At 37.1% G+C, this 11,432-nt stretch overlaps 1 protein-coding gene across 1 annotated transcript in view; it reads right to left on the reverse strand.

Annotated features, from left to right (window-relative positions):
• The window catches only part of GMCL1 (germ cell-less, spermatogenesis associated 1), a 56,182-nt gene that overhangs the window by 2,548 nt on the left and 42,202 nt on the right, over positions 1-11,432 (reverse strand). Inside the window, exons 8-9 of the mRNA XM_012646424.1 lie at positions 7,712-7,857; positions 5,459-5,546 (exon numbers count right to left, since the gene is read on the reverse strand). Of these exons, the coding sequence (XP_012501878.1) occupies positions 5,459-5,546; positions 7,712-7,857 (234 nt within the window). The remainder of the gene's footprint in view (positions 1-5,458; positions 5,547-7,711; positions 7,858-11,432) is intronic.

Consider the following 11,432-nt stretch of genomic DNA (forward strand, 5'->3'; position numbering starts at 1 on the left):
GACTCTGTCTCAAAAAAAAAAAAAAAAAAAAAAGACATCAGTGAACAAAATCAGGCAAGGCCATCACCGAGGCTGATGGTGCTAGAGTGTCACAAGAGAGGAATAATGTCAAAGCATAGTTGGTCCTCAGATGCTTCACACCCTGACCTAGTCAAAATTTGTATTAATAACCTAATCTGGGTGAAGGCACATTTACTAAATTTGTTGAGAACAAATGTTTTGATGATACATATATCTGATGATAAAAATCAAGATTCTGTACCATGACAAAACGAAAGCTCCAAGAAGGATTAGCATTCTGGTATTTGAGTATAGTTAAGGTTGGGTGGGGGTAGGTTGAAGGGCCAACTCTGGGAAAAGGAGGACATTATGGGGCCATCGCTTAGAGGGTGAATGGACACACCAATTTATGAAAATTAAATTGCATTAATCCCCACTCTACATCTCCAAACAAAACAGATCTAATCCTAGTTTCATCAAATCTTTAACTCTACCTGAGGGATGAATTTAAATCTACATTTGCATTGTAGTATCTTTACAGCAAAGTTCCATTTTTTGTTCACTATAGGTAGAAGCTGTGGAGCCCACACGTTGCAGCAGTAGACAGAGCAACATCTTCCTAGGTCCCCGTTTCTACTTTTAATTATTGCTTCATCTTCATGTACAAATCCCTGCTTCTTTGAGGCTCATGCTACTTATTCTATGCTATACCTTTATTACTTCCCCCACATTCTATCTTACAGGTCTAAATTCCAGGATCCATAAATCCAACTCACTACTAGAAATCTTCACTTAGATATAAAGCAACTGAAATCCAAACCTTCAACTACTGGCTACTATCTCCTCCTTTTCTTTCTCGGTCATCTGTGCTTTTACTTTTGCAATATGGCTTTGACTCCCCATGCTAGCTATTGAATATCTCACCAGGTTACTTTCTTTGCCCACCCTTTAAATACCAGTGGTCCCTAGAGTTCCAGCCTATCATATTCTCTACACATTTCCTACAGTTTTTTTATCCAGTCATTATTTGTAGCACAGGCACTTGTAAACTCCAGATGCATTTATCTACCAACTTATCAAATTTTCACCTTGATGCCCTCAAATTAAATATGCCCTAAACTGAATTCATCACCTCTTTACCATCACAAATAGTTTTAAGTCATATTCATTTTCCTTCCTATAATTCAAATTCAGGCAAAAACACTACTATAAATCAAGTTGTCCAAGTCAGAAAACCAGGAACCATCTAACTACTTTTCTTCACGTACACACAATTAAGCACCAAATTCTGTCAACTGTACCATTTTATTTCTAGAACCCATCAGCATTTCTTCATCTTCACTGCTACCTTCCCTAAGGCTCTCATCATTCTTTATTTATCTGGACTATACAGCAATACAATGACTTAACTGTCTTCCCGCCATTATCGTATCTCTAATCCTTCCTACACATTACTACCTGAGAGAACTTTCTATAATGCAAATCCAGTTAGCATTATAGCATGTGCACTGTATGCAAACACAGTTAGCATTAAAAAATACAGTTGTGTAAGACAGTTATAAAATATATAAAAATCACTAGCTTTCTTCCATCATCAAAAACTATTAGGAAAAAATTCATTTCATATTAGCAGTTGACACATCAAATACTTAGCATTATATTTCCAGAAATATATAGGAACGATATGGGAAAAACTACAAGTTTTAGAGAAACATAAGAGAAGACCTAAATAAATGTAGAGAACCATATTCCAGAAGGGGAAGATATCAATTTCCCATAAGTTACTCTATACATTTAATAATATAAATCAAAATCCCCATAGGAACCTTGAAAAAATGATTCTATACCTCATACAGAAAAATAATCATGCACAAAAAAGCAAAAAATGTTTAAAAAATTTTTGTAGAGACAGGGTCTTTGCTAGGCTGGTCCTGAAGTCCTGGCCTCAAGTGATCCTCCTACCTCAGCCTCTCAAAGGGCTAGGATTACAGGCGTGAGCCACCATGCCTGGCCAAACCAAAGGATTTTTGAAAAAAGAAAGAAAGTGTTTTTGCATTATGAGGTATTAAAATTCATTTTAAAGTTAGCCTCATTAAAACAATGCCTGTTGTCTTCCTAACAAAGAAATCAATAAAACAAAGTTCAGAAATGAAACCAAGTCTGTAATGATTTAGTATATGATAAGGCATTTCAAATACACTTGAAATACTCCAGTGTAAAAAATTACACCATAAAAGGAGCATAAAAAATACAGATGACTATTTATTTTTATTTAAAATTTCTTTTTAGAGATACATCTTGCTATGTTGCCCAGGCTGGTCTTCAACTCCTGGCTTCAAGTGATCCTTCCATCTCAGACTCCTGGGTTGCTGGGATTGTAAGCGTGAGCCACCATACCCAGCTCAGCATGTATATAATTCTAGTCAGGATAAGGAGGCCTAAGGATCACACTATGAAGACATCATTAAAGAGAGAGATAGTTTTAAATGTTGAAAAAACAAATGACAAAAATGGAAAAACTATAGCATATCACAAATTTTATTATTCTTAATACATAAAAGGCCAGGCACAGTGGCTCACACCTGTGTAATCCCAGCCCTTTGGGAGGCCGAGTCAGGAGGATCACTTGAGGCCAGGAGTTCGAGACCAGCCTGGGCAACTTAGTGAGATGCTTGCCATCTCTACAAAAAATTAAAAAAATTTTCTGGGTGTGGTGGTATGCACTTGTAGTCCCAGCTACTTGGGAGAATGAACATTTTAATAAAAATTATACAGATATTAACTGTCAATTTATATAACATGTCCAATATACATACAAAAAACTCAACCATACCAGTAATGAAAGAAATGAAAATTCAAATATAATTTGTTTCACTTATTACCTTGGGCGAAAGATTAAAAAGAAGGATAATATACTACATTAGGTATATTCTCCTATACTACCAGGGGAAGCATAAATTGGACTGTACTTGTAAAGGGTAATTTGTCCATTAGAAAACATATGCACCTTTTGACAAGAATGCTACTTCTTGGAATTTAGCTTTAAAGAAAAAAAAAAAAACTCAGAAAAGTGGACAAATAATGAAAAAAAACCCGAGAATTTTATCCAATAAAAAGGATTTATGTAAATTATGGTATATCCAAAACAACAGTATTAAGCAGTTAATAAAAATGATGTTGTGAGGCCTGGCGTGGTGGCTCATGCATATAATCCTAGCACTTTGGGAGGCTGAGGTGGGAGGATTGCTTGAGCCCAGGAGTTGGAGGCTGCAGTGAGCTATGATGACACCACTGCACTCTAGCCTGAGTAACAGAGTGAGACCTTCTGTCTCAAAAAAAAAAAAAAAAAAAAGTTGTGGATATATATTTATTGAAAGAAAAACTATGTACAATGAAGTAGAAAACAAAAAGCAGGTTACAATTGCTACCTCACTGTCTGATGCACCGAGGCTTTCCTGGCCTGTGCTCCAAAAGAGGGCCCATCCTTTCTCCTAATGGGCCCAGGCCAGGTGACCAATTTTGCCTCTCCCTCAGGCTTAACTACTATGCCATCATCAAGTTCTAACCACCAAGTCAGCCATGAAGAAGACAGAAGAGCACACACTTGTGCTCAATTGTGGATGTCCTCTGGTGCCAAGGAGCACCAGAGGAAAGAGGCTGTGACAAAGCTCTATGTCACTGATGTGGCCAAGGTCTGATCAGGCCTGATGGAGGGAAGGAGGCACATGTTGGACTGGCTCCTGACTATGCTGCTTTAGATGTTGCCAACAAAATTGAGATTATCTAAATGGATCTCAATTGGCTAATTCTAAATACACATTTTTTTCACCATAAAAAACAGCAGGTTACAAAATAGTTAACAGATCCATTTTTGGAAAAAAGATACAGTGAAAGAAAAAATGTCAGCAGTGTATCTGAGTGGTATATGTATGATTTTGTTTTGGCTTATTTATATTTTCTATTTTTTCTACAATAAACATCTATACCTTACATAAAATGCATATACAACTCCCAACTAAAATCCTTCCAAACTCCATCCACAGCCTACCTGCCCTGGCTCTAGTTACACTGAACTCTTCCAACTGTCTTTCGGTTCCTTCAATGACCCACATGCCTTACCTCCATCTTACTCATCATTTGAGGTTTGGTTCAGGTATCTATTCACTTTTCAACTTTTCCAGGAGGGGAAGTTTCCCCTGAGCTGTCTCCCCGCTCCTCCCCCAATAACCACACACTCTCTCAGCTGCACAGTACAGGTTAGAGACTTTATCCTCAATGTTGCACACCACTCTGAGCTTATTCTGTCACGCTGCTTACACTAGGCCATGTTCACACAAGCCCATCTTTACTTCTCCCCTCCTAGCATAGAACCTAGTGTGCAGTAAGGAAACCAGCATTTTCTGAAGGAACATTTGAAATACAACTATTATCTTGGCCTGGTGCTTTTGAAATCTTTGGTTGCTTTGAGCCATGACTTTTTTTTTTTTTTTAATGAAGTTCCAGGTAGGAGGTAAAGATAGTCACTGTCCATTCAGTTCCAGAGGGTATAAGAAGGACCAAGAGAGAATTCCAATGGAGGCAGAATTGAACTTTCTCATTATATATCTGCCTTGAAATGGACATTCCTACATACTACCTACTGCTTCAGATGGTCAGCTCTCTATTGCTAGAGTTCCAACAGTGGCTGGAGGGCTCTGTGAGAATGCTGTTAAAGGAGTTCTCACACAGGGTACGTGAGGTTATGATGATCGTGTCTAAGGTTCCTTGCAATGCTAAGAACGTTCTATGATAGTCTCTTCAGTCTGAGGAAAACTGCTAATGTCTCAAAATTTATGTGAACTATAATAGGCCCTGAACCCTTTTTTAAAACATTATGTCCTTTGGAATGGGGGTTAGTTTTAATAAACTTATTCAATATTTTAACAGCTCTCATTTACTTTCATGACATCTTAAAACTTCTAAGTGCGTGTGATGTATGAACAAATGGCTTTAGCGATAATGTGGGGCATGTTACAGATGTTGATCATTTTACAAACCTAGAGAATAATGTTCTCATAATATTCAGGAGCTATGGAAATTTACTAGATTGTCTTCAAGATGTCTGCCATTAATGTATAAATAAATGCACTTATGAACACAATGGATAAAGCAGTTAAGATTCATAAGTGTTTGAAGATGATATTCAGGATAAAGAACTATTTCTTTATAAATCAGCTTTCCCCTGCTCCTGAAATCATGTTTTCTTTTTTCTTTTTTTTGTCCCGGTTATGCTCCTAGTGGGATGGGGTAAGTTATACAGAAGTGAGCATGGTAGGTACACTTCATCTTTACCTTCAAAAAACTTTCAAACCAATCCTTAAATCAAAACATCATTTTAATGTTAATTCTACTTAAGAATTTTCAAAAGCAGATTCAAAAGACAAATACAATGACACCACAGAAAAATAATCAAACATACCTGATCCTTTTCAAGCGTAAGTATTTGATAGCCAGTTGTCCTACTACATATTAGTTTTCCACTACTATCAAAAGAAGCCAAACGTAATCTAGGATAAAAAAATTAAAAAAAAATAAACACAAGATTTTTTTAAGTACAAATTTAAACAAGCCCTCCCTCACTTTAATATTTTTTCTTCCTTGTCTCTGTAGATCTTTTATTTGATAAAAGACTTTAAAGTCTTTTCAAACTATGAACTGATTCCAGATTTATAAGCCTGTGCTATTGTACATATCTGATATGTAAAAATAATTTATAAATGTTTTGATTGTGGTAAAATATATGTAACATAAAATTTACCATTTAACCATTTTTAAGTATAAAGTTTTGTGGCATTAAATATATTTACATTGTTCTGAATCCATCTCCAGAACATTTTCCTCTTCCCCAAGTGAAACTCTGCACCCATTATAAACTAACTCTCCATTTTCTCTTCTTCCATCCCCTGGCAACCACCAGTGTACTCTCGGTCCCTATGAATTTATCTACTTTCGATACCTTGGATAAGTGGAATCTTACAATATTTGTCCTTTTGCAACTGACTTGTTATGCTTAGCATGTCTTCAAGGTTCATGCATGTTTAGCATGTCAGAACTTCTTTTTAGGGCTGAATAATGTTCCACTGTGTGTACATATAACATTCTGTTTATCCATTCATCTGTCAATGAACATGGGGTTGCTTCTACTTTTTGGCTATTACGAATGCTGCTGCTATGAATATGAGTGTACTAATATTTGTTTGAGTCCCTATTTTCATTGTTTTTTTTTTTCTGAGACAGAGTCTTGCTCTGTCACCCAGGCTAGTGTGCCGTGGCATCAGCCTAGCTCACAGCAACCTCAAACTCCTGACCTCAAGTGATCCTCTCACCTTGGCCTTCCAGAGTGCTAGGATTACAGGCGTGAGCCACAGCGCCCAGCCCCTATTTTCATTTCTTTTGGGTACATATCCAGAAGAGGAATTGCTGGATCATATGGTAATTCTATGTTTAATTTTTCTGAGGAATCACCGTATTGTTTTCTACAGTGGCTACACCATTTTACATGGCCACCAGCAGTATACAAAGGTTTCAAATATTCCACATCCTCACCAACACTTGTTAATTTTGAAGTTTTCTTCCATTTTGTTTTTAAGAACAGTCATCCTAACAGATGTGAAGTAATAGCTTATCATGGTTTTGATTTGCATTTCCCTGATGATGGGTGATGTTGAGCATCTTTTCATGTGCTTATTAGCCATTTTGTATATCTTCTTTGGAGAAAGGTTTATGCAAGTCCTTTCCCCATTTTTGAATCAATATTTTTTTTTTATTGTAGAGTTTTCTATATATTCTAAATATTGCTTCCTTATTGAATAGAGGGTTTACAAATGTTTTCTCCCGTTCCATGGGGTGCCTTTTCACTCTGATAGTATCCACTGATGCACAAAAGTTTTCAATTCTGATGAAGTCTCGTTTATCTACTTTTTCTTTTGTTGCCTGTGCTTTTGGTGTCATATGGAAGAAATCATTGCCATATCAAATGTTATTAATATAAAGCTTTTTCCCCTATATTTTCTTCCAAGAGTGTCATAGTTTTAGATCTTAATGTTTATATCTTTGATCCATTTTAAGCCTTTGTATTTGATGTAAAGTATAAATATATGTCTCTTAAATAATCTATTTATTAAGCTATTTTCCAGTTTGTCAGCCTATAGCATTCTCTCTAGAAAAAGATTGCCAGCTTAACTATCAGGCAAAGTTGGACATACCAAAACTACCAGACATGTTTTCCTGGAAAAATACCTTACCATGGCTGGTTTGATGGTTGTAGGTTATTAGAACTTATTAATATTAGTGTCACAAAAGTTGGTATACAACCCCCCACTGCTAAATTTGGCTTAAAAAATACCTTACCATATTTTCAGTTTGGATCTTTTATTTGCTAGGAAAAGCAACAAGGCATCAGCTTCAAGCCCAGTATCAATCTTTCATCCTTCAGGACTGATATTCCATATTTAGTATATATTCCAGCCTATTCGTTCTCCCTGACATACTACATCTTATGATTTTCATTACTAATAATACAGTTCATAGGAATGGAGCCTTACCATTTCCTACCACTTTCCCTATACTGTATATTATCAAAGTTCTAAAGTTTTTGGTATAAATTATTAAAGTTTTATTTCTTTTACTTCTTATATTTCCCCTGGAGTGAGGAAGAAAAATCTCATCCTACCTAAACGCTATGCTCCTTCGAGGCTGTAAACTGACAGATCCACTACATGGCTGATTCAGTGTATTGCGTTTGAAAATGATGTATCGATTAGTGTAAGTTACTAGTAGATCAAAGCCGAAGTTAAAACCTGTCCATCGCCAGCAGTACTAAAGAAATACAAAAGAGAGATTTATTTCAGTTTATCATATTAGCAAGTCAAAAATAAAAAGTTCAAAATGTCTTTTTTCCCCTTATTTCTTTCATGGGTCCCCTACTTTTTTGTCTGTGCTTACCACATAGAACTATATATCTAAGCCAGAAAAGCAGATTTTATGACTATAATTCTTTAAGCTACTTTCCTAGTATTGCCTCTTCATGATGTTTCATTTCTCTTTCCACATTGCAATTCTATCATAAATAATAATGCTTTTCACTGCAACTCTAAGTAGGCATAGCTTAGGACACTAGGAGTCTGAATGGGGGTAATAAGGACCCGTTAAAATTCACCTTGCTTTTAAAATACTCTAAAATACCTTAAGGAGTTAACCAACAGACACACAACTCGGTTATTTTAAATATAATCATGAGATTCACAAGTTTGTTTATTCTATCAGCTAACAGTTAATGAGAGAATATCAGGTGAGGTGGTCCAGTACAGGGAAATACAGTTAGAGCTTCGAGTGTTTGGTTGACACCCTGAATTATAACATTAATTCAATATTTAACTGATATTAACTGAGCACATATTATATGCAAGCACTGCTCTAGGCAGTGGAGACACAGCAGTAAATCAGTTTCTGCCCTAGTAGAATTTATATTCTACTATGTGTACATGTTTGTGCAGTAGGAGATATGAATACTACAAATGGAAGAGAAAAGTATGGGATGTCAGAAGAGAGTGACAGGGTAGAGGAAGGGAGCTTGCAGTTGGGGAGCCTGCTAGTTTAGACAGGTGCTCAGGAAATGTCTCTTCAAGAAGATGCTAGGTGAGTAAAGACTTGAGTCAGCAGAAGGAGTAGATCACATAGCTATCCAGGGAAAGAGTGTCTTAAGCAGAGATAACAGCAAGTAAAAGCTCCAAAGGTAAAAACATACTTGGCATATCTGAGGAACACCAAGAGGCGCTACATTGCTGGGGCAGTGACTGACGGGGAGAGAAGCTGGAGGTGAGTTCAGAGGCAGTCAAGGGCCTGTAGTAGTCTACGGTAAGGAAGAGTCTGTATTTCTTTTAAGTATGGTGGGAGGCTACTGGAAGATTTTAGGGAAGGAAGTGACATGATCTAACTTGTATTTTAAAATAATTACTTTGGCTGTTGTGTGGAAAATAGAATGTAAAGGAATGAGAGTGAAATAGGGAGAGCAGTTATAAGGCTACTACAGTAGCAATAGCCCAGACAAATGAGAACAGAGGCCTATACTTGGGTGTTAGTGGTAAACATGCTGAGAATATATTTCAGGGGTAGAGCCTTGATGAATTTCTTATAGACACCATGAGTGGGGAGAGAGAAAGAAGAGTCCAAAATGCACCCGAAATTTGGAGCCTATACAAGAGATGAACAAAGGGGTTGGAGAATACTTGGGAAGGAGGAGGTTTAGAGATGAAAATTAAGAGTTCTACTTGGGGGCCAGGTGTGGTGGCTCACACCTATAATCCTAGCACTTTGCCAGGAGGATCACATGAGGCTAGGAGCTCAAGACTGGCCAGGGCAACACAGTGAGACCTAGCCCAGGTGACAGAGCAAGAGCCTGTCTCAAAAAAGAGAGTTCTGTGTGGGACTATTATATTTGAGATACCATTAGGTATCCAAGAAAGATACCAAGTGAATAGATACATGAATTTGGAGTTAGGAGTCATCAGTGTACAGATGAGCTATAAAGTCAGAGGGCTAGATGAGATCACTTAGGAGTGAATATAGATAGGGAAAAAGTCCAAGAACTGATCCTCTAATCACACCAACCTTCACTGAGTAAAAGAAGGGTCTAGCAAAGACACAAAAGGAGCAGCCAATGAAGTAGGAAGAAAACCAGCAGAGTATGCTGTCTTGGAAGTCAAGTGGAGAATATCTTTCAATAAGGAATGAGTGAACAAATGTGTCAAAGTTGCCAAGAGCTTTCAGAAGAAGACTGAAAATTGACTACTTGATTTGGCATGTGGTGATACTAGCATGGCAGTTTCAGTGGAGCTGTGCAAATAAATTGGAATGATTCAAGAAGGCATTGGAAAAGAGGAATTAATACAGGCAACTTTTTTCAGAGAGATTTGCCTAAAAGGAACACAGAGAAATGGAGTTGTAGCTAGGGTGGAGTTTAGTTGAAGGTAAGTTTAAGATGGGTGGTACTGTAGGATGTTATATGCTAAATGAGAGTGATCCAGTGGAAGAGAAAACAGATGATGCAGGAGAGGGAGGTGGTAACTGCAGGAGCAAACTTCTGAATAGGTGAGCACGAATGGGGTCTAGCACAAGCAGAGGGGAAGACTAGGATAGAAGCAGACCGTTCATCACTCTAACAAGAGGAAAAACACAGCACACAGCTACAGATTTAGGTAGACTGGCAAAATTATTGATAAGAGGATGCACAGATTCTCTTCCTATTGCAGTAAGAAGGCCATCAGATAATAATAAGGGTGGTACCACTGCCCTTTTGAGGAAAGGAGATTATAAGTCACCTCCGAGAGTGGGAGGATAAATTCACTAGGGAAATGTAGGAGAATCTCGATGCAGCACTAAAGACCTGCTTGAAGTTTACGGTTATAACATGCAAGTCAAACCCATTGGGGTATGGTGTTTGTCTTCAATCATATTCATGTGTCTGGATGCAAGCAAGCAGTACATGGAAAGATGGGATTTAACAAAAGAGTTGGGGTTTAGCCAGCTGAGTTTAACAGAATCAAAGAGGAAAAAGGAAAGTTAAAAGAATATAAGCAAGAGACCAATTTTAAGATGGAACATAAAACAGAAGTCAGGTAAAGAAAGAAGTAGGGATGTGGTGAGAAAGGTGATAGGAAAAGGTCATAAGAACAATGTATTGTACATCTCAATGGGGTTAAAAAAAAATTGTTGGAGTGCAGGTTCTAGAGAAAGCGACCTAGAAAGAAGAGGTAGAGTCTGAAAACAGGATGCCTGAAATCGAGATTTTGAAGGCAGTGCAGTAAATCAGTGATGCAAAAATTGAGGATGTGCTCGTGGGAATGAGTGCCTGAAGTAGGGAATCCAGTTAGGGAACAGAGATACTAAAATCACTAAGACCAATATAGTGAGAAAGAAAGGCAGTGAGCCTAGTGAATTACAGCCACAATATAGGTAGCAGGTGGTGCAGCAGGAGCACTTGCTCCTAACAAGTTTTGATTCAATGAGGGATGAGGGAGGAACAAGATCTGAAAGCAGCAACAAGGAAGAATAAGGAATAAAGAAGACAACTACTCCTCTTTCATACTTTGAACACTTATCATAATTATAAATGCAAACATAATTAACTTTTACAAATAAAGAGAAATTTTACAAATAAAGAGAATTTACAAATGAGAGAAATTTTGGGAGAAAAATAACCAAATGGATATCTAAATTAGGTTGAATTTTTTTTAAAGACAAAAATTACGGTTGGGGCGAAATATTTAAAAATGTAGTTCATGTCCCATTAGTGGATTATAAAATCAATTTAATGGGATACAATAGTGTTCTTTTTAATTATAGAAAACAGGATCTCTGGATGTAGTAGGGAAGACTATTATTTTATATATTTT

This window comes from Propithecus coquereli, unplaced genomic scaffold (assembly GCF_000956105.1).
Source record: "Propithecus coquereli isolate 6110/MARCELLA unplaced genomic scaffold, Pcoq_1.0 Scaffold243, whole genome shotgun sequence".
In the NCBI taxonomy this organism is placed as follows: domain Eukaryota; kingdom Metazoa; phylum Chordata; class Mammalia; order Primates; family Indriidae; genus Propithecus; species Propithecus coquereli.